This window comes from Eumetopias jubatus, unplaced genomic scaffold, assembly GCF_037043125.1.
Source record: "Eumetopias jubatus isolate StellerSeaLion01/CBP00866 unplaced genomic scaffold, mEumJub1_p1.0 scaffold_1, whole genome shotgun sequence".
NCBI classification, from domain to species: Eukaryota; Metazoa; Chordata; class Mammalia; order Carnivora; family Otariidae; genus Eumetopias; species Eumetopias jubatus.
In genome coordinates, this window is record NW_028274807.1 from 155,080,480 (window position 1) to 155,105,213 (window position 24,734).

General features: G+C 39.6%; 1 protein-coding gene across 2 annotated transcripts in view; it reads right to left on the reverse strand.

Annotated features, from left to right (window-relative positions):
* ANO10 (anoctamin 10) overlaps positions 1 to 24,449 on the reverse strand; it is a 228,844-nt gene extending 204,395 nt beyond the window's left edge. The window contains exons 1-4 of one of the 2 annotated variants that reach the window (XM_028107145.2): positions 24,082 to 24,449; positions 16,144 to 16,296; positions 12,881 to 13,078; positions 10,969 to 11,103 (exon numbers count right to left, since the gene is read on the reverse strand). In XM_028107145.2, coding sequence (XP_027962946.1) covers positions 10,969 to 11,103; positions 12,881 to 13,078; positions 16,144 to 16,282 — 472 coding nt within the window. In that variant the 5' untranslated portion in view covers positions 16,283 to 16,296; positions 24,082 to 24,449. The remainder of the gene's footprint in view (positions 1 to 10,968; positions 11,104 to 12,880; positions 13,079 to 16,143; positions 16,297 to 24,081) is intronic. The other variant, XM_088026823.1, reaches the window with a different exon arrangement.
* Between the last annotated feature and the right edge of the window lie 285 nt (positions 24,450 to 24,734).

Here is a 24,734-nt window from a genome sequence, read left to right on the forward strand (position 1 = left end):
AAAAGATATTCCATGAAAATGAAAATGAAAATGAAAATGAAAAGAAAGCTAGAGTAGTAATAGACTGTAAAACAAAGACTGTAGAACAAAGAAGGGCCCTACATAATAAAAATATCAATCCAACAAGAGGACATAACAGTTGTAAATACCTACGTACCCAACATAGAAGCACTTAAGTATGTGAAGCAAATATTAACAGCCAAAAAGGGAGAAACTGACAATAATACAATAATAGTAGGGGACTTTAATGCTCCACTAACACAAATCATCCAGGCAGAAAATCAATTTAAAAAACCAGTGGTCTTAAAATGACACATTATACCAGATGGAATTAACAGATACATACAAAAAATTCCATCCAAAACCAGCAGGACATACATTGTTTTGAAGTCCATATGGAACATTCAGCAGGATAAATCACATATTAGAGAACAAAATAAGTCTCAATAAACTGAAGAAGACTGAACTTGTATCAAGCATCTTTTCTGACCACAATGGTATAAGACTATAAATCAACTACAAAAAAAAAAATTTTTTTTTTAAATCTATACACAGAGGCCAAAGAACACACTAATAAGAACCAATGGCCAATGGATCAATGAGGAAGTTAAAAACAAAAACAAAAAAATCCTTGAGACAAATGAAAACAGAAACACAATGTTCCAAAATCAACGAGACTCAACAAAAGCAGCTCTAAGAGGGAAGTTTATAGCAGTAGAGGCCTACCTCAAGAAACCAGAAAAATCTCAAATAAACAATCTAACCTTACACCTAAATAAACTGGAGAAAGAAGAACAAAGCCCAAAGTTAACAGAAGGAAGGAAATGATAAAGATCGAAGTAGAAATAAATGAAATAGAGAACTTAAAAATAATAGAAAAGATCATAGAAACTAGTAGCTGGTTCTTCAAAAAGATAAACAAAATTGATAAACAAGACTCATCAAAAAAAAGAAGAAGAAGAAGAAGAAGAAGAAGAAAGGAAGGAAGAAGAGAAGAGAAAGCAAATTAAAATTAGAAATGAAAGACAAGTTACAACTGACATCACAAAAATACAAAGGAGTATAAGAGACTACTACCAACAGTTATATGCCAACAAACTGGACAACCTAGAAGAAACTGATAAATTCCTGGAAACACTCAATTATCAGGGAAGGCTGAAATAGGAAGAAAGAGAAAATCTGAACAGACTGATTACTAGTAATGAAACTGAATCAGTAATCAAAAAACTTCCAACAAAGAAAAGGCCAGAACCAAACAGCCTCACAGGTGAATTCTACCAAACATTTAGTTTTTTTAACATTTCGTTTATTTACTTATTTCTTTAATTTAGAGAGTATGAGTGGGGAGGGGGAGGGGCAGAGGGAGAGGAAGAATCTCAAGCAGACTCCACGCTAAGCCTAGAGCCTGACGTGGGGCCCAGTCTCACAACCCTGAGATCATGACCTGAGTTGAAATCCAGAGTCAGACACTATCGACTGACTGACTGAGCCACCCAGGTGCCCCTCCACCAAACACTGAAAGAACAGTTAATACCTATCTTTCTCAAACTATTCTAAAAATTTCAAGAGAAAGGAACACTTGCAAATTCATTTTATGAGGCCAGAATTTACCTTGATACCAAAACCAGACAAAGATTCTACAAAAAAAGAAAATTACAGGCCAGTTTCACTGATGAACATAGAGGTAAAAATCCTCAACAAAATATAAGCAAACTAAATTCAGTAATACGTTAAAAGGATCACACATCATAATCAAATGGAATTTATTCCAGGGATGCAAGGATGGTTCGATGTCCTCAAATCAATCAATGTGATATACCACATTCACAAAATGAAGGATAAAAATCATATGATCATCTCAATAGATGCAGAAAAAATATTTGACAAAATTCTACATCCATTTATGATCTAAAAACTCTCAATAAAATGAGTATAGAGGGAACATACCTCAACATGATAAAGGCCATATATAAGAGAAAACACAAATAACATCACACAAATAACATCACACTCAACATGATAAAGGCCATATATAAGAGAAAACACAAATAACATCACACTCAAGATTAGGAACAAGACAAGGATATCCACTCTCACTACTTTTATTCAACATAGCATTAGAAGTTCTAACCGCAACAATCAGACAGCAAAAAGGAATAAAAGGCATTCAAATTGGTAAGGAGAAAGTCAAACTGTCACTATTGGCAGATAGCATATTATTATATATAGAAAAACCTAAAGAATCCACCAAAAAACTATTAGATTAAATGAATTCAGTAAAGATGAATAAGATAAAATTAATATATAGAAATCTGTTGTTTCTATACACTAATAGCAAAATATCATAAAGAGAAATTAAGAAAACAATTCCATTTACAATTGCATCAAAAATAATAAAATACATAGGATTAATTTAACAAAGGAGGTGAAAGACCTGTACTCTGAAAACTGTAAGTCACTGATGGAAGAAACTGAAAATAACACAAATAAATGGAAAGATATACCATGCTCATGGATTGGAAGAATTAATATTGTTAAAATGTTCATACTAACCAAAGCAATCTACAAATTCAATGCAATCCCTATAAAAATACCAATGGCATTTTTTATAGAACAAGAACAAATAATTCTAAAATTTGTATGGAATCACAAAAGACCCCAAATAACCAAAGCCATCTTTTTTTTTTAAGATTTTATTTATTTATTTGAGAGAGAGAGACAGAGATAGGAGAGACAGAGTGAGCACATGAGCAGGGAGGCAGACTCCCCACCGTGCAAGGAGCCTGATGCAGGACTCGATCCTAGGACCCTGGGATCATGACCTGAGCCAAAGGCAGATGCTTAACGACTGAGCCACCCAGGCACCCCCATAACCAAAGCCATCTTGAGAAAGAACAAAACTGGAGGTATCATGTTCCCAGATTTCAAACTATACTCTAAAGCTACAATAATCAAAAGAGTATGGTACTGGCACAAAAACAGGTATGTAGATCTATGGAACAGAATAGAGAGCCAGGAAATAAAGCCATGCATATATAGTCAATTAGTCTATGACAAAGGAGGCAAGAATACACAATGGGGAAATGACAGTCTCTTCAACAAATGGTGTTGGAAAAACTGGTCAGCTACATGTAAAAGAATGAAAATGGATCAATTTCTTACACCATATACAAAAATAAACTCAAAATGCATTAAAGACTTAAATGTAAGACCTGAAACCATACAACTCCTAAGAAGAGTACAGGCAGTAAGCTCTTACACTGGTCTTAGCAATATGTTTTTGGTTCTGTCTCCTCAGGCAAGGGCAACATAAGCAAAAATAAACTATTGAGTCTATATCAAACTAAAAACTTTTGTACAGCAAAGGAAACCATCAAGAAAATGAAAAGGCAACCTACTGAATGGGAGAAGATACTTGCAAATGATATATCTGATAATGGGTTAACATCCAAAATATATAAGGAATTCATACAATTCAGCAACCAAAAAAAAAAAAAAACCCAAACAATCTGATTAAAAAATGGGCAGAGGCCAACATTTTCCCAAAGAAGACATACAGAAGGCCAGCAGACACATGAAAAAATGCTCAATATCACTAATCACCAGGGAAATGCAAATCAAAACCACAGTGACATGTCACCTCACGTGTGTCAGAGCAGCTAGTATCAAAAAGACAAAAAATAACAAGTGTTGGCGAGGATGTGCACTGCTGGTGGGAATGTAAATTGGTACAGCCACTATAGAAAACAGTATGGAGTTTCCTCAAAAAGCTAAAATAGGAATTTCATAACATCCAACAATTCCATTTCTGGCTATTTACCTGAAGAAAATGAAAACACTAATTCAAAAAGATATCTGCACTTCTATGTTCATTGCAGCATTATTTACAATAGCCAAGATATGGAATAAACCTAATGTCTATCGATAGATGAATGGATAAAGAAGATGTAGTATAGAAACATACATACAATGGAATGTTACTCAGCCATAAAAAAAAAAAAGAATGAAATCTTGCTATTTGCAACAACATGGATGGACCAAGAGGGTATTATGCTGAGTGAAATAAGTCAAACAGAGAAAGACAAATACCATATGATTTTACTTATCTGTGGAATCTAAAAAGCAAAACAGGGGCACCCAGGTGGCTCAGTCAGTTAAGTGTCTGACTCTCAATTTTGGCTTAGGTCATGATCTCAGGGTAGTGAGATGGAGCCCTGGTGTCAGGCTGTGCACTGGGCGTGGAACCTGCTTAAGATTCTCTCTCCCTCTGCCCCTCCCCACCCATTCATGCTTTCTCTTTCAAACAAACAAACAAAAAAAAGCAAAACAAATGAACAAACGAAATAGAAACATACTTATAAATACAGAGAACAAACTGGTGGTTGCCAAGGGGAAGGGGATCAAAGGATGGAAAAATAGGTAAAGGGAGTTAAGAGGTACAAACTCCCAGTTATAAAGTTAGTAAGTCATGCTAATATAAAGTACAGCACAAGGAATATAGTCAATAATATTGTAACAACTTCCTATGACAGATGGTTAACTAGACTTATGATGGTGATCATTTTATAAAGTAAATAAATGTCCAGTCACTATACTATACATCTGAAATTAATAGGATATTGTATGTCAACTATATTTCCATTAAAAAATAAAACTAAACAACCCAAACCAAGATTCCTTCCTTTAAGAATGCTGACTGATCTGTTGTCAAATACTAGGGTTCTTACTATTACAGCCATTTAATGATAAGCCAAACAAAGCAAAATCTAATTTAAGGGAAGCGATAACTAACCTGGCTTATACTTGGACCTCTAAATTAAATAACACCATAATAATACTCACACAGTACTGCTTCTTTCTTTGGCTAATGTCACATGCTTACTTCAAAAGCAAAAACAAAAGTCTCCGTCACAACTCCTTACAGTGTCTCTGTGCAGGTCATGCTCCTCTAATCCAGAAAAGGGATGATGAGCGCAAAGAGCCCCCAGAGGAAGTAAAGGCTGGTACAATGAAGATGGGGAGCCCCTTTGCCCCCTGTATCTGCTGCCATGCCCCAGCACCCTCTCCCAGGTCCCACTGGACTCTAGCGGTCAGGTATGAACACACCACTTGTGTCTCAATAAGGAAAAAACTGCTTCTCAGAAGTAACCTGTGTTCTCAAAATACATTTTTATATTCCTGTATTGTTTTTAATCCTGCTTAATATAAAAACTGCATATATGCACCAAAACACAGTACATGTATGTGCATATGTGTACGTATGCATGTGTGTGTGTGGATGTGTATATGCATATGTATACACACACTGATGTACCCAGTGATAGATATGTTTATAGAGAAAGAGAAATATATATATATATATATATATATGTATCAATAGTTTATAGTTTAATCTTATGTACATGCCTGCTACATGATATTTACTTGAAACTTTATTACTCTTATAAGGTCCATTAATAATATTAGAAGACAGATTGTATCTGACCACTCTAATCTATCTATGTATAAACAGAAGATATTCAGGAATAGTTACTATAATGTCCTAAAAGAATGACAATATAAAACTAAAGATGAGATGTGCCATATCCCATCAATCAAAACATGATAATCATCTGACAGATATTTTGAGACAGAGCTTGAACCTAAATATCATCCCTTAAGATACAGTTAATATATAAGAAATTCTCAGCTCCCTTAACTCCTTTTTCTAAAGAAAATCTTTCATTGTGTTACGTGCATTAACTATTAGGAATCAACAGGAGAAGGCAGAGTCTGAGTGATCTCAGACACATGCAGAGACACACTTTTAGACGTCCACATTGCTCACTGTCTGGTGAGACAAGGGAGAGCCCTGACTGCAAGCGCCCAGTATCTCCTAATTGGCTCAAGGTCACGTTCACCACGACACAAGTTGCCATCTACTTAACAAAAGCTATCAAAACAGAACATTGTAGCAAACAAAATCACAATCATTGTGTGCAAAATGAAATTAAACCTGCAATAGCAGAGAGTGTTTCTCATGAAAGGCCTGGCTAGCTCTCACAGTGCTGATGGGATCACAATGAACAGGTTACAATCTCTGCTCCCAATTAGCTGTGGGAAAGAGGATACCCAGGAAGTGTCTCCTGTGAAACTTAAAAGCCAAAAAAAAAGGGCGGGGGGTGCCTGGGTGGCTCAGTCTGTTAAGCGTCTGCCTTCAGCTCAGGTCATGATCCTGGGATCCTGGGATTGAGCCCCATGTCGGGAGGGGCGGGGCGAGGGAAGGGGGGGGTCCCTGCTCAGCGGGGAGCCTGCTTCTCCCTCCTTCTGCCCCTCCCCCGACTCCTGTGCACTCTCTCTCTCACACACACACACAAATAAATAAAACCTTAAAAAAAAAAAAAAAAGCTTTTCCATTTATTGCTATGGATTAACCTCATGGAAATCTAAGATTTTAAGTTACTCTGAGTTTTATTAGTTCTAAAATTTGCACTCTGAAAAACAGTTCACACTTTATAATTATACATATCCCATATGCACATCCCATTTCTTCTTCAACCAAATATTATGATATAACACAGCATTTTAGGGATCACATTTTCAAAGATATAAAGGAAGAGAATAATGCAGATTTTGAAAATCCAGCCTTGATAATGGAAATATGATTCTTACTTCAGATGTATAAAAAATTTTCAAATGACCATGATGAGATGATTTTATTATCTTTATATGCATTACAAAAAAAAGAAAGAAAGAAAGAAAGAAAGGATCCTTGTTTATAAAGCCTCATCCTGCCAGCAAGAAAGTTATTTCTATTATGGCTTTAGGACACCAGACAGGGTACCTATACACCCAAGAAAAATCCATTTACATATATTGCCTTCAAGGTTTTCATTCGGTTGGAAATTTCTTTCTGAAGCGGCTGGGAACATTTGGAAAACTGCTGCTGCCCGAGCCCCATCTGCGGGGAACGTACACATAGTCCCCGTCCCAGCAGCAGAAAGAGGATGTACCTGTGCAGAAACTAGGCAGAAGGAAGCAGGGGCTTCCACATAAGCATCTGAATAATGTGGATAAACAGGAAGAAATGGGATGCTGACATTAACAGCCAAGACGGTGCCTCAGTCTGTTTTGTACCCAGCTGTGTCTTATTCCCACTAAGAGATTAAGAAAGATTTAAAATTCTGGAAAGGCACCAAACAACTGCCTGAATACAGAATGTGGAACTCCTGGTAACAAACAGTGGCAGAAAGACACCTCTGCCCTGTTCTTGTTCATGACAAAAGTTAAAAACAACAAAGGAAACAAGACATATAAACGGAAACACCTATCTTTGATGAAGGTAAGGAAAAAAACTATAAATCCAAATCACAAACCATGCGAAGAGGCTTTAAAAGTCAGCCCAGGCTAAGCTAAGGGCACCCATGCCTCTGCACAATGGGGTCAAGGAGGAGAGGGCAGGGTTCTCCTGGACACCGAGGGGTGGGGATTGCCTCACTGCCCAGATGATGTGGGCAAAAAGGACTCATGGCGGACTCCTGAACTGCATCTGCTGGAAAAGACAGTGGTCTGGAAAAACAAGGGCTCACTAGAAAGTAAGTAATAACCACAAGTAACTGGCATAGAACTATGCAGAAATATTACAGGGAAAAGGAAACCAGAAACAAAGGCAGAAAAGAAACACAGCAGGAAATTATAGCAAGCAATGCAAGACTATGAAATTAAAGAAATGAAAGTAAGCCATCTCTCTGAAATTAAAACCCAAAGAAGAGCTACAAGAGCTGAAGGTGAGAGCTCAGAAAAGTGATTTAAGACACACATAAAACTACTACAGATACAAAGTCATAATAAAAACTACTAGGAAAGACTGAAAACATAGCCAGGAAAATGGTAGACAAGCCTAAGAAAATTACAGAAAACCTTAAAAATATTTCAGAGAACATTTAAGAGCCCACATACACATAATTGGCTTACCTAAAGACAAGAAGAAAATACAACCAAGTAACTCTTAAAAGTTTACTGAAAAAAATTTTTCTGCAATCATGGTAATCTTTAACCTATATATTGAAAATATGTATGTCCAACAAAAACTGCTACAATATAATCAATATCAAGACATATGCAGATAACTGGAATGTAGACAAATAATCAAATTTCCTGATACCTCCTAAAAGCCATACTTCTAGAAATAGAAAGGATTGTAAGAGAGTGCTATTAATAACTGTCTAACAACAAACTAGATAACCCACATGAAATGGACAAATTCCTAGAAATACAAAACCTACAATGAAAACTTACCATAAGTCAGAAGAAATAGAAAATCTGAATAGGTCTATAATTAGTAAGGAGACTGAACTACTAAGGACACTGAAAAATCTCCTGACAAAGAAAATCCCTGGACCCGACAACTTCGCTGGTGAATTTTACCAAATACTTAAAGAACCAATACCAATCCTTCTCAAACTTTCCCCCAAAATTGATGAGGGGCACTGTTAACTCATTCTACGAGGCCAGCATTACCCTGATACAAAGCCAGACAACAATACTACAAGAAAACTACAGACCAACATCCCTGATGAACAATGATGCAAAAATACTCAACAAAATACTAGCAAACTCAATTTACCCACACAGTAAAAAGATCATACATCAAGCAAGTGGAATTTATTCCTGGAATGCAAGGATAGTTCGAGTACAAAAGTCTGCCTACTGTAATGCACCATAATAACAGAAAGAAGGGGGGAAAACCACATTATCAACTCAATTGATGCAGAAAAAGCTATTTAATAAAAGTCACCACTTTTATGATAAAAACACTCAACAAACTAGGACTAGAAGGAAACCACCTCAACATAATAAAATCCATCTGGGAAAAGCCCACAGCAAACATCATACTGAATGGTGAAAGACTGAAAACTTTTCCTTTAGATCAGGAATAAGACAAAGATGCCCACTTTCACCACTTCCATTCAACACAGAATTGGAAGTTCTAACCCAAACAATTACAGAAGAAATAAAATGCATCCAAATTAGAAAGGAAGAAGTAAATTATCTCTGTTGACAAGTGATATCATATTTTGTGCAGAAAACCCTAACTTTTCTGCAAAAACACTGTCATAGCTAATAGATGAATTCAGCAAAGTAGCAGGATACAAAATCAATAAACAAAAAGAAGTTGCATTTCTATACATTAACAACGAACTACCTGAGAAGGTAATTATGGAAACAATCCCATTTATACTAGCATAATAAAGAATAAAATACTTAGAAATTAACTAAAGACATAAAAAATTCACACAATGAAAAACTACGAAACAATGCTAAATGAAATAAGACATACATAAATGGAAACACATCCCATGTACATGGGACTTAACATTGTTAAAATGTCAATATTACCCAAAGCAATTACAGATTCAATGCAATCTCTATCAAAATCCCAATGAGGGCTTTTGCAAAAATAGAAAAACCCACTGTAAATTCATATGGAATTTCACGGGACCTCAAATAGCCAGAACAATCTTAAAAAAGAAGAAAAAAATTCCTTATTTTAAAACTTACCATAAAGCTGGGGTGCTGGGTGGCTCAGTTGGTTAAGCAGCCAACTCTTGGTTTTGGCTTGGCTCAGGGTTGTGAGATCAAGCCCCACATTGTGCTCCACACTCAGCATGGAGTATGCTTGAGATTCTCCCCCTCTTCCTCTCCCTCCCTCTCAGCCCCTCTCCTGGCTTATGCTCATTTCTCTCCCTCTCTCTCTCTCAAATAAATAACTAAAATCTTTAAAAAAAAAAATGACCACAAAGCCACAGGAACCAAAACAATGTGGTACTGGTATACAGACATATAGATCAATGTAACAGAACAGAGGCCAGAAACAAACCCTCACATATATGGTCAAATGATTTGCGACAAGGGTACTGAGGCCATTCAATGGGGAAAGGACAGTCTTCTCAACAAATGGTACTGGGAAAACAGAATAACCACATGCAAAAGCATGAAACTAAACCCTTAAAAAAAAAAGAAAAGAAAAAGAAAAAAGAAATTGAACCCTTACCTAACACCACAGACAAAAGTTAATTCAAAATGGATTAAAGACCTACATATAAGACCCAAAACTATAAAGCTTCTAGAAGAAAATATAGAAGAAAAGCTTCATGACCTTGGATTTGATTTCATGACATTGGCAATAATTTCTTAGATATGACACCAAAGGTAGAGGCCAAAAGAAAAAATAGGTAAGTTGGACTTCCATGAAAATTTTAAAATTTTATGCATCAAAAGATAATATCAACAAAGTAAAAATGCAATCCACTGGTTCTCAGGCATCTGTCCTCCCAGGGTGAGTCGGGGGAAAGACTGGAAGATAGTATTATACTGCCTAGAGAACACAGCAGCTTATATGTTTGAAGTGCAGGCCACCATCTGGGGGAGTTTGAGGCAAACTTGGAATTGAGCACTTTCATCTGCAAACTAGTATTCTCACTCAAATGGAATGACACATGAAGTTACAAACTGCTGATTTGCATTCAGGTATTATGTCACTGTGTGCTCTTCCTAAGCCTTGCTCCCAAGTTCTCACTCACTGAGATGAGAGCAGATGGAAAGAGGGCTCCAGGAAAAGACGATGGCTCCTGTTCTCATTCCTCCCCAGGCTCCCTAAAGTGAGTGGGCATAAAGGAAACTTTGCTAATCCTAACATGAGTAATATATATATGTATTCACACCCAATTTTAAGCTAACTGAATGCTGCAAGACCTTGATAAGTAAGTAGCAAACCATATAGAACAAATATATTGATCTAAAGGTACAATATAATGAATCTCTAGTAGCAAAAGATATGTTCACAAAAAATAAGTTATTGTAAAGTTCTACGTATTTTTCAGTAAGAGAAAAAAAATAAAGCCTTTCTAACTTGTTATTCATGTCTACTAAGAAAAGATAATTGCATTATAGTGTGTATTCATGAAGCTGGTTGATACAATGACTTACATAATGATTTTCCTGGATACAACTTTGCCTGGGGGTAACCAGGGATCATCTTTTCATCTCTGGCTCTAAGATTTTCAAGTTCATGTTTGATAATGAATTGACCTTCTGCCATTGTAAGGAAGTCATCATTGTCATCTATATGAATGCAAAAATTTCCAGTTATTTTCTCAGTAACAGTCAAAATAAAATTAATAACATTCAAATAACTTGGGATTATAGAAATGATGATATAAACAATAAATAACATAAGGAGTAAGCAAAGTATAAAACTGCTAAATTAACAGAATGCAAAGCGCCTTAGATATTCTGTAAGAAAAAAGTATTGTTTGCCTTCACATAATACAATTCTTCAAACATTGTACAATGCTCCTCCCTCATCTGCAGTTGTGCTCTCTGGGCAGTTAGCTAAGCCCATGAATCACACAGTCCAGAAGTGGCTGACCCCCTCCCTCTCACCTACCATCAGAAGGTCAGTGGTAGCCTAGGCCATTCACCTCACCTCATCTCATCAGCACATCATCACAAGAAGAAGGGTGCACACAGTAAAATAAGATACTTTGAGGGAGAGAGAGACCATATTTGCATAATTTTTATTACAGTAGATTGTTATCATTGTCCTATTTTATTATTGTTGTTGTTAATCTCTTACTGTGCCTAGTTTACAAATTAAGCTTTATCACAGGGATGCATATAGGAAAACAGCACATACTATCTGCTATTTCAGGGATCCACTGGGAGTCTTGGAATGTGCCCCCCAACCGCTAAGGCGGGGGGGACTACATACAGTACTAGTTCTAACAGAATATAGTACAAACATCTAAATGGCAGGTACTTGCTTCATCTTATCTAATACCAACAAGCAGAAGGCAACATGCTCTTTAATTCTAACACTATACTAACTAGGGATGGAACTGAAGTTTGGCTGTATGACAAATTTTCCTCCTCCAAACTCAGAAGCCCAGGCCCTTCCCTTCTGGAGTTAACATCCCTCCCATAAATGTGGGAGAAGATAGTCTGATAAGAAAACAGTACTGTTGGGGCGCCTGGGTGGCTCAGTTGGTTAAGTGCCTGCCTTCAGCTCAGGTCATGATCTTGGGGTCCTGGGATCAAGCCCCTGCATCAGGCTCCCTGCTCACTGGGGAGTCTGCTTCTCCCTCTCCCTCTGCCCCTCCCCCTGCTCGTGCGGGTGCACTCTCTCTCAAATAAATAAAATCTTAAAAAAGAAAACAGTATTGTTTTTTGGCAAGTGAATCCTCTTAAATGCAGTGAATTTTACCATTATCATTTATGCACTAAGATATACAAATCCAGAGTGAGTCTGAAGAAGCCTAATCACATCACATCTTCTACCAACTCTAAAAGCTCTGGCACGGACCAGTTTATTCTGAAGCCAAACTCCCACTCTGACATCTTGGTCAGCCTGGCTTTCTCAGTGCTTTCCAGAAACCATTCTCTTCTGGACCCCCTGTGAGACCAGAACAGAACCGGTTACCTTACCAGGAAATGGCAATTCTATGATTCTGAACTACTACTGCATTTCCCATTATAAGATTTTTCTGTATCAAACTAGTGAATATTCACCATCCTGAGAATTAGGATAGAATAATATAAATAAATTATATGTGTCACAATAATTTATGTTCATCTATTCCAGGGATCGCAAAATAAGGCCCATGGACCATACTTTAAAAGCAAATTTTACTGGAACAGTTGCACCCATTCATTTCTTATGGTCTAAGCCTCCTTTTGCTTTACAAGGACAGTGTCAAATAACTGGGCGAAAGTCTATGGCCCGCACAGCCTAAGATATTTACAGTTTGGCCCCTGAAAATGTTTGCTGACCCCTGATCTACTCATCAAAAGCTTATTTTTGAGATAAATTGATTCTGATAGAAACAATCTTGGGACTCACCATCAAAACCTTTGAAGTTATGTCGGGTTCCATATGTGAAGGCTCTCATAGTGTTATCATTACACTCTTTTACCAAACCTATTGCTTCTGCACCCAGTAACAATGTAATCTTGGAGGCACCAACAAGATATAAGTTCTGATTTTCTAGTGTTTCTTTCTCATATTTATTTAATAGTGGTCTAAACAGGAGCTGGGCACCTTCAAAAACAAAAGATAAGCACAATCTTAGAAAAGTTTCAAAAATGAAAACATTCTAAATAAGTATTGTTTCTAGTTTGATATAAGAAAAACGTATTATGGGGCGCCTGGGTGGCTCAGATGGTTAAGCATATGCCTTCGGCTCAGGTCATGATCTCCAGGTCCTGGGATTGAGCCCCATGTTGGGCTCCCTGCTCAGCGGGGAGTCTGCTTCTCACCCTCCCCCCCACCTCTCCCCCTGCTCATGCTCTCTCTGTCTCTCTGTCTCAAATGAATAAAATTAAAAAAAAAGAAAAATGTATTAACAATTCAAATCTATCTTCCAAATAAATAAGAATTACAAGTAAGTTGATTTCCTTTGGAAAATGCCTTCTAGCTTCCCACGTTTCTGCTCAGAAGTCTGATTCTTTATGTGTGACCTTTGTCTTTCTTTCTTGAAGTCTGTAGTATCTTCTCCATTCCCAGGGTTCCAAAACATTCCAATGGTAAGCCATTTTCATCTACAGTGCAGGGCACTGGGTGGGCCCTTTCCAACTGAAAAAGCATGGCATCAGCCTTGAGTGTTTTCCTTTGATGATTTCTTCTCCTTTTTCTCTGTTCCCTTTCCAGAACTCCTTTTATTCAGATGTATACCTCCTGGACTAGTCCTCTAACTTCCTTACTTTTTCTCTGTCAAAGTTCCCAATTCTGTACCTTTTGCTCTACTTTCTGGGAGATTTTATCAAAATTATCTTCTAACCCTTTTACCGAGTTTTTAAGTTTTGCTTTTATACTTCTACTTTATATGAGCTTTTTTTCCTAAATGAATATATTACCGTATCCAACTCGATTTATAGAATGTCTGTCCTACCTTCTCATTACTGAGAGTTGAGTTTTAAATTTTCTCTTGGTTTTCTTTTTCTGCAGAGTTTGCTATTTTTATCTGTCTGTTTAGTTTTAGCTTTCTCTTTCATGCTAGGGATTTTTCTCAGATGTTTGGTGATCTTTTATTATATGTGCATGTTTAAGAAAGGGGTTCTAGGAGGCTGTACTTAAGTTCTGAAGGCTTAGATGGAGCTCATTAAAGATAGCCTCTAAGCATAGTCATCTGGCCAGGTTGTTTTCTATGGTCAACTCTCTGATTTCTGCACCTTTGCTTATTTTGTCTTTGATCAGACTCCTCAAGACAGATTATTCAATCTGCTTCTTAGATGATTGGAATCTAGCTGCTAATATTTTAGAAACTAAATTAGGTATGAGATTGGTGGGGTGGAGGATAGGGGTAATAATAATCAGTTATTATCCTATTTTCAGTACAGAATCTCTATTTTCAACTGTACATAAAGCCCCCATGCCAAAATCCAAGCATCTGACCCCTCTGCAGAGAAAAGTCAGCCTTCTGCTGTGATGGTAGAATACAGAAGGGAACAGGGGATCTATTTCTTAAATGAATCTCAGCCAATTGTTTTTTCTTTTTCTTGGTACCACTTATTTCCACCTCCAAAAGCCCCTAAAGTCACTAATACCTAAGTTTTTGGTTTAAACTGCAAAACTTCCATTTGTACCCCTGCCAACTTCAGCTTTGACTTTTTCAAGTCTGAGAAGTTATTTACCACTCATCCACCTGTTTTCTAGCTTCCAAAATGGTGCTATTATATTCTTTCCTTTCTTCTTTGTCAAACTGGACTTACCTCTTTTTAAAAAAAAACCCTTTTATTGTCATGTTTGAAAGAGAGTAAAAGTAAACCTGAGTGTGAAATCCACCATTTTTTACCTGAAAGATCAGAATACTTTTTTGGAAGGTTCTTTTCATTTTTCCCAGCAGTGTAGAAAGATGCCCACCCCCACCCCATCCTTGTGTCTCTCTGCTGAAGGCAACACAGTGAGCAGGGAAGACTGGGAATACACTGGAGTCCCTCGCTCTTAGGCACTACAAATATTCTTCCATCACAGGAATTTTATTTTATTTATTTATTTTTTAAAAGATTTTATTTATTTATTTGACAGAGAGAGAGACAGTGAGAGAGGGAACACAAGCAGGCAGAGTGGAAGAGGGAGAAGCAGGCTTCCCGCCGAGCAGGGAGCCCGATGCGGGGCTCGATCCCAGGAAGCTGGGATCATGACCTGAGCCGAAGGCAGACGCTTAACGACTGAGCCACCCAGGGGCCCCCCATCATAGGAATTTTAAAGAAGAGACTCCAACCCAGGGAAACACTTCAGATTTCAGTAAGAAGTACTCTTATTTTTAAGTTTTCTTTTGGTTCAGTTGTTTGCAAAAACTTAAAAATTCCACTTTGATTCAAGGTTTTATTATAAAGGAACCATTTCAGTTTACAGTCAAAATCTTTATTAAAAACACTCTATTTAAGTTTTATTCAGTGTTTGGAGACTTGGTGAAGTTTTAGATGAAGTTTTAGGTGAAGTGCAAGTGCAAATCAATTCTTGTTTTGTATAGTTTTATGAAGTGTTTGCTCATGTAAAATGTCCTCCACCCTCTCACCCGATTTGGATCCCTTTCTGCCCTTCAGGAGAGGGCTAAGCTTTGGCTTCATAAAGTCATCCCTTTCCAGCCCAAAACCATCACTAACTGCCACCTCTGTCTTCCCTTTACTCTTCCAGCTAGTTTATATACAATTCATTTTTAAGTATCATGCACTGCTGTGTAACAGCCCTTTCTTTTGGGTTTTTTGTCCTGTTACTTCAATTTCCAGGAGTTGGCATTCAGTCTCCTTATACTGACGGTAACATCCTTGCAGGCAGAGACCATATTAATCTCTCCCTTAGCATCATAACTGACATATAAAGAGCACTCAGTAGATACTTGTTCATTCATTTGATAAATATTGACCTACTATGTGACAGGCTGTGTACTAGACATAGCATTTATAGCTGTGAACAAAACCACTCATGTTGCTTATAGTCTAATGTGGACTTAAGATCTCCTTTCAAGTCCAGATAAATAGTAAAGAACAAAGAAATGGATATTAATTTTAGAAATACATCAATGAAATAACTGTAAAATATATTTAAAAAATATTTTTAGTCACTGATCATGACTAAGTCCGAGTTATATTTATTTTACTCACCTCCATCTTCCTTTTTAGAGGTAATTCTATTCTTCAGCCATTCTTTGGTTTCTTCTTTGACATCCTGAGCCAGTTCTAGGACGACCAAAGGTGTGAAGGAACTCTCACAAGTATCCAAAGCTGATAAGGTCACTTTCATCTTTCACAAACTTGCTGAAATTAAAATAAAATAAAAAGTACATGGGTTACAATGGAAAAGAGAAATATATAGACAAATATATATATTTGTATTTTCTCTTAACTACACCTAATTCTGGCTTCCAAGAAAAAGGAAAATTTTTCATGATCCAGATGGGTTACATGACAGGCTCAACCAATGGTTCAGACCACACGTGTGAGCTAGGCCCGTACGAAGTCAGGGGGAACACCATCCTGTTCCGTAAGCAGCTCAGAACACAGTAGGGAGGACATTCAGGTAAGGGAAGGACAGCAGTGTAAAATGTGCTCTCACACAGGAAGAGTAAGGAAGTATTTACAAGGGGTGTGACACCTGAACAGGATTTAGAAGAATGAATAGGAATTTATTGGCGAGACTTGGAGAGTATTCTAAGTAGAGGAAACAGTATTCCCCTACAAAATAATAATGAAAAACAGCCAACAGTATGGCTACGGCACTACCTGTGGGTGGCGGGGGGGGGGGGGGGGCAGGGTGCTCGGATGGGAATGAGCAGGTATCTAACAAGGAACCCTGATTGCAAAGGAACTGGGCTTTGTCAAATAAACAATAGGAGTCACCAGTTCAGTAAAAGCAAGGAATTGACACAGTCTGAATTCATGTTTAAGTATGGAGTTAATGTCCCCAGCATCAGCTTCCCTTCCTAGTTTTTCTTTCTCAGGAATATCATCTTTATCTCCATTTCCAAGCTTGAAAAATACTCAAGTAAACTTGGACCCTCACAAATGGCATCAGTCACTAAGGCCTAATGGTCTCTCTCTAAAATGTTTTTCATGTGAATCTCTTTAACCCAGTGATTCACAGCAGGGACAATTTCTAGACTTTAGACTTACTTATTCTAGCTTTGTACTTGATGTAAGTTTTAATGACTCCAAAGTGCAAGTGCAAATCAATTCTTGGGAATAATGGCAAAAAGAGTGACCAACACCACAGAACACCTTTCCATTCTTTCGGGTGAACCATGATCTTGCAACAAGCTAATCAAACAGACCAGTGTAATCTGACTTATGGTGATAAGCTTTTGTTTTTCTCTAACAGAGCATAGTTTTGGGGCAACATAGGTATTGTAAATCAATGCTGGATTCACATCATAGCACAAATGCTTCAGGAATGTTATTCTAAAAAAGCCAGCGAAATCCAAAGTCAGAACGCTAGGCTCTATGAAGATAACCAGATCAAAATAGGACACAGTAGTCCCATTCCAACAGCTAGAATATGTGGTCAGGAATTATACAGAATGAAAGAATGATAAAAGATAGCAATTAGAGCTATGGGAACTCAAAACACTTAATGTGCAAAAGTTTTCAATTAAGAGAAAAGGAAGAGAAGCATGTTCTACACAGGGAAATAACATGTGTAAAATCAATGATGCAAGAATAAAGACAGTATAGGAGAAGAACAGTAAGACTGGCCTGACCGAGCAGAGGGCAACATTTTGTGAGCTGTGACCATTTAAGGGTAAGGAATGCTACAGTTCACATCCACTCCAGTGGCCAGAAAGGAGTCACTGTAGGTTTCTGAGCAGAGGATTAGCTACATGTCAGAGTGATATGAATCTCAATAGGTAGATTTAGGGGGCAAGATCATGAGTGTTTTTCATCTTTCAATTCCTCCGAACTTCTGAAATTTTTCATAACAAAAGGTTGGGAAAAATGGTTAATCTACCAGTAGACTACAGAGGCTTAAGCATCATCAACTTTTAAATGGAAATATCAAATGCAACAAACATTTATGCGGTACTTATTTTGAGCCATGCTGTGAGAGTCTGAAGGTACAAAAGTAAGTCAGGTCCCCATCTCCCTTCTGGGGAGCTCACAGTCTTTTAGCAGAAGCAAGTGTGCACCAAATCATTCTAACACAAGGCCTGAGTACAATAGCAGTAACCAGGTGGGGCGGTGCAGCCGGGGGAGGCGGGATTAACTTTCTGGGAAGGGAGGGTGAGAACCAGACACCCTTCAACTTGGAAAAGGTACAGGGATAACTCCAAGGTTGCTGACCTGGGACATGGGAAAGAGTAAATAAAAAGGTATATTGGAAAGAATGGTTAGGTTAAGGGCACAATCAAGGGTTCAGCACGGTACATGTGGACATGCATCGAAGGTGGCAGTTTTCTGGCAATTATGCATTGCCTAATGTCAGTAATAAAAAGCCTCCCTTATTCATAATGACCAGGTCATAAAACAATCTCTTTGAGACACTAAATGCGGGTTTCCATTCCAAACATGTATACAAGCACCAGCTAGAGATTCATAATATTTGCGCAATGATTTATTCTCATTTGAGATACTATACGCCTTTCATTACTTGAGACAAGCATTGAACAAGATTTCCAATATATTACAAACAAAAGTATCACTATCTCTGATAGCCAAAGAGTTCCTACAAATCAACAAAAAAAACACAAAAAGCTGAAATCACAAGTCACAAAAGAAATACAAAGCAGCCAACACACTTTGAAAAGATGTTCAAACATACTAATAAGCAAAATGCAAAATAAGTAGAAGATGCCTTTCCCTTTTCAGATTTGCTGAAGTTGAAAGGTGGACAGAATTAGCACATGTGTAGAAATCTGGGCATTCTCACCCGTGGCTGACAGATGTTGTAATTTGATACCACTTTTCCAGAAGGGAGAGTGGCAGTATGAAAAGTAATAGTAAATACTCCTACTATTCAACACAACAGTGCTATTTCTAGGAATTCATGCCAAAGAGATAATAAAATAAAATAAATATATAGCAGAAGTTCATTACAACTTTCTTTTTTTCTCTCTTTCTTATTTATTTTTGGGTTTTAGTTATGGCAAAGAAACAACTGACAACCTGAAAATCTAACAAGTGGAGATAGGCTAAATACATAAAGTGTGTCACAACTATACAACAGAACCATCAATACTAGCATCCAGATGCAACTATATTAACATGGAGAACATTTTATAACACATTGTAAGGTAAAAAAAAAAAATGCAAAGCGTGATCCCATTTATGGATATACACAATCCATACTAATAGTAAAACGACAACACTAGCTAACTTTTGCTGGGGACTTACTACATGCAAAGCACTGGGCTACTCATTAAATTCTCACACCAACCCCGTGAGGAAGAAACTCCAACACTTTCATTTAGCAGATGAGAAAACTGAGGTCAAACAGGTTAAGTAGGTATGTCCTATGTCACACAGTAAAAAGCAGGAGAGCTGGGATTTAAACTCTGGTGGCCAGAGACCAGAGCTCCCACCCTGAACCATGTGTGGGAACACTCACATTTCAGTCTATACTGTGTGCAGGTTTTGTTTTTTTTTTAAGATTTTATTATTTATTTGTCAGAGAGAGAGAGAGAGTGAGCAAGCACAAGCAGGGGAAGCAGCAGGCTCCCCGCTGAGCAAGGAGCCCGATGCGGGACTCGATCCCAGGACCCTGAGCCGAAGGCAGACACTTAATTGACTAAGGCACCCAGGCATAATAAATGTGCCACCAATGATTAGTCAGATATATTTCTCCAAACTGCCATGTCTCAGTAGTAGGATTTAAGCTGAATGTTATTTTCTTCTTTATATTTTTTTTGATTTGAATTTTAATGAGCAAGGGTTTTTTAATAATTAGAAAAAATGGCTTTTACAGTTGTATATAGAACTATATACAATATTCTATATGTTGTATATACAATTGTATATAGAACTATATATATTATATATAGTTGTACATAGAATAGTATAGAAGCCCCACATTTTCAACAGTAGTGTAAAACACACCCTCTAGTAAAGGCCAAATGATACTTTTTTAAAACTGTATAATACAAGATAATATTTTGCTTTAGTCCCCAGATTAAAAACACACCAAAAGAAATTGCCTAACTTTAAAGATTGTTTGGAGTAAAGGTTCACTAACAATGAAAAAGCCTTCTGTCCAACAGTATATAAAATGAAAGGACTCAGTACCTAGGCACACCCCCTCCTATGCAGAAGGAGACAGCCAAAAGCCCCAGAGGGGCTGCACAATGATAGAATCTTTAAAGCAGAAGGAGCCTTAGGGGTCATTTAGTTCTATGACCTCACTGTATCATGTTCACAAGACCCAAAATCACACAACCAGTGTGGCAGATATAGGACTGAAATCCAGTGCTCTTTGAATAATATGAAAAAGATCTTTTTTTTTTCCTTTTTGTGAACTGAGTCAATAAAGTCAGTTTTACAGTCTGGTCATTAGAAGAAACACTGGCCTGGCCAAACTGCAGCTGCATGCTTTAGCGCCACAAAAGTCTCACAGACTAACACAAGTGCCAGTGTTGTGCAGACGCTGCTCTGAGCAACGTGAACCATGGGGATGGGGGCTGGGGGAGAATGCCCGCTAAGGCTTTTTAGTGGAGCCTGCTAAGCCTTGACCCCTTTAAGGCTCTAGGACATTAAATGCTCTTGAGGTTTCAACACTGTTGGTGACAGTCCTTTAAGGACCAACTCTGCTCCGTTCATGCTTGCGGTTTTCAGCTGTCCCACACTTATGCCATCCGTTGAGCCACACTGTACAAACCTGGTTACCTAAGATGACCCTTCCCCACCCTGTTACAACTCCTGTGCTCTCTTCTTCTGGTCCCTGTAACCCACCTAGGGGGAACATACTGCTCAGGGAATTTCTGTCTCTGTGTAAGAACACCTCTGGGATGCCCTTTCCTTTGGGGGATTCCTGCCCCTGCATTCTGCATGCAGCACGGTACAGATAAAGAGGACTCAATTTTACAGTTAACTGGTCAGTGGAATCCAGGTGTGCCCTAAACTCACTTCTCCCAATGAGCTAGCCCAATGGCATGAATATAGTGAAAACAAGAAGCCTCATGGCAGCCTTGGCCTAAGCTAAGTTCTGCAATCTGCTTTTACCAGAGGATCTTAATAGGAACTTGGTTCACCATTATCATGCACACGACCAGTACATGGGACCAAAATATCAGATGGGGGGACATGAGGGCTTTAAGTGTGGGTACAGAAGAGAGGCTCATAGTCCCAGCTGGGGCCAATCTAAAAACAATGATTCAACATATGCAGTCTTCTTAGGCACTGGAAGGTAGAACAATTTCTGCAACCACAACAAATTTCCCCCTTTTATCCAGGCTGTCAGCCAGGACAGCAGCCAGGAATGACTAAAAGGCAGAGCATGTAGTCCCACAGATGCTGTGGGGCACAGGATAGCCACCCCAAATTCTGCTCTTAGCATGTGCTGAACTGCACGCCAAGTCAAAGAGAGAGAGGCCTATAAAAGAATTGGATTCATGTGACTTTTACATTAGCTACTGGAATCACTTGCCTACAGTAAAAGATAAATCCTGGCCATACAGGCCATACAGGCCAAACATACATACGAAGAGAAACACACTGTGAATTCAGCCATGGGTGGGAGGTTGGGGGACTGGGGGTATGTGCATATTTTATCAAGGATAAAGAAAAGAATAGGAGACCCTGTATTTTCTTCCTGAGTTGGGGGGGGCAATGGAATTATAAATTCAGAGGCTAGTAAGAAGGAAATGCACCAGCTGTCTTCAGAAATCACCTTATTTCAGACTCAAGGAGAAACATAAACCAAAATTACAAAATCACTCTGTCATGAAGCAAAATAGGAATACATCAGTGACAGAAAAATGAAGAGCCACACCGATTGAGCTGGAAAATGAGAGGGATTTCCTCAGGAGAAAAGTTGCAATTTTAATGGCCAGGGCTAGAAGGAAGGACAGGACCCCTCCAGAGGCCCTGAGGGTAAAGACAACTTAGAGACATCCTCTGAAACCTCCAACAGGCAGTTAATTATGGGAGCAACTGTGAGACATTCCTTCCTTGAGACCTAAGGCAGCTGCCTCTTGGTGTTATATAAGATGTGGGCTAATTTGATAGTGGAAAATCAGCATTGCACACACCCACCCTCACTAGAATCTGACACTTGGTGACTCAGTGACACTGACAAGGTAGGAAAGCTGGTGAGGCCCATTCCCATACCTGGGAACCTGGTGGCATCAAGATTCCACAGGAAGATGCAGGAGAAGTGAGACAAGACATACTGAAGACAGCCTGGCCACAATAGCCCAAGCGCAGGCCTGATTAGATGCTGCACCAACAGAAGGCCACTTCCTCACAGAATCACAACTGAGCCTTGCCATGGACTGACCAATAAAGTGAAGCAACAATATTTCCTCTTCTCATTCAAACTTTCTATCTACTCTCATTATGCCACAAACTGCCAAGATTTTGCTTATTTGGGCTGGAATAATGTCTGAAAACCTGGAGCAACACTGAATCTCACCTGTAAGCATAGCCCTTGACACAAAACTAAACTCTAATATGTGATAAAAGAATGAATCCATATGATGACCATACAACCATTTAAAAAGATGTTTAAGGAGAATTTTTAATGATCCAGGAAAATGCCAAGTGGAGGGGGGGAAGCAAACAAAGTAATATAACAACATGACCCCAATGATGTAACATGTACATTTAATAGACAATAAAATACAAAAAGAATTAAGAAGAATTGCACCCAAATGTTAATAGGATTGGTGAAATTACATGGGATTTTAATTTTCATCCTTATATTTTTTCTCAATCTTCCAAGTTTCTACAGTGAAAAAAAAGTTTCACTGGCTTTTTTTTAAGTGCACACATTCCCATTTACCAGGCCATTTCTATTCCCTTCCATTATTTTAGATCTTTTAAATTTCATTCTTCACCTGCAATTCTACAATTCTTTCACCAATAGCTGGTCAGAACAGATATGGTCTACTTTCCACAGTAAACTATGTATCATATAGAATAGGCCCTTAGAAAACATCCAGTTCTGTAGGTTAGTGTGACTTCAAATTCAAAGGAGACAAATTATATTTAATTATTTTTAACTCCACGGGATTAGATTTTTAAAAAATTAAACTCCACAGGATTTAATGGAATGGAATACAACTGTTTTTCCGTCTGAGTGCACCTCAACTGTACTTATTTTTAAGTCCGGACCCTCCGCACACAGTCTTGGCGGCTGGAACATGTTTTGCAGCAGACAGCGCACACCAAGGCTGGCGCTGTGAAGGCATCGGGAAAACAGAAGCAGCCTGTAGGAGAACTCTATTCCATCCACATTGCTCAGGTGTCCCAGGCACTGCCCCTGACTTGCATTTATTACTTAAAATGTACGATATGCCCCAGTCAAGAGCCTGGAAACCCAATCACCCTGATGTGAAAGAGAGCATGACCCTGCAAGTTCGTTCCAGCCACACTTCCTTCTGACATATCCTTAACTGTCGCCTGCTCCCCGGACTGTCCGGGGAAGCATGAATCCTGAGCCCCGCTGAGCTGGTCCTTCCAAAAAACGCCCTTCTTTAAGCTTCGCCGTTTTTTCCACTCCCACCCACGATCTCATTCTCCTTAGCTCCGAAAACCCCCAAGCCCGCAGCCTGACTCCAGCCCCAGGTTTCGGCCTCATTACATTTCATCACTCAACCCTCCACCCCCAGACCCATAACCCCTCCCCAAACCTCGGCTCTCCCCAGCCCCTACCTGCGACTGCCATTCCCCAACACCTTCAGTCCTCCCTCCCCCATCCCGCATCTGCGCCCATCCCGGTCCCACTTCCCCATTCCTGGGACTGCCAGCACTGGGAGGTACCCCGAGAACGAAGGGCGGTCGGAGGCGTCCCTGGAGGCGCCCCGCCGCCGCCGGGCAGCCCGGGCTCAGCTCTGCATGGACCCCGGCTCCGCGCCGCTGACAGCGAGGGGGTCTGTGGTCCCCTCCCCCACGTACCGGCCGCAGCGGCACTCCACGTCTTCGGACGCGGGCCCGAGAGCTTGGCGCGACCTGGAGGCACCACGGTGGACGGTCCAGAGGCGGGGTAGGGTCGGGGCCTGCGGGGCGGGCGCGCCGGGCGCTGGGTGTGGCAGGCCCGGCGGGGCCCAGAAGCCAGAGCGCTCAGGCAGGGCCGGACCACGCAGGGAGAGGCGGGGCCCAGCACTGCGTCGCACTGAGCGGGGCGGGGCGTAGTGGGGAGTCCTCACGGTGCGGACCGGAACGGCTTCGCAGAAAACTGAGATGGGCCTAGCTGGTCTTAGGCCGGGAGTGGGAACGCGGCGGCGCACGGGACAGGCGTGCCTTGTGGGCTGTCACTCTGAGAGGGAACCGGACCACAGAGAGGGAACGGGGCCTCGCGGGGCGGTCGCACCGGGAGGGGGCGGGACCACGATGGGGGGCGGGGCCTCGCTGGGCGGTCTCACCGTGGGGGTCGGGACCACAGTAGGAGGGGCGTGCCCTATGAGCAGTCTCTCCGAGAGGGGGCGGATCCACGGTGGGAGAGGCGTGTCTTATGGGCTGTCTTTCCGCTGAGGGGCAGGGTCTCGCTGGGCTGTCGCGCCCAGGGAGAGTGGGACCTAGTAGAGCCGCTAAAAAAGAAATACTGGTAT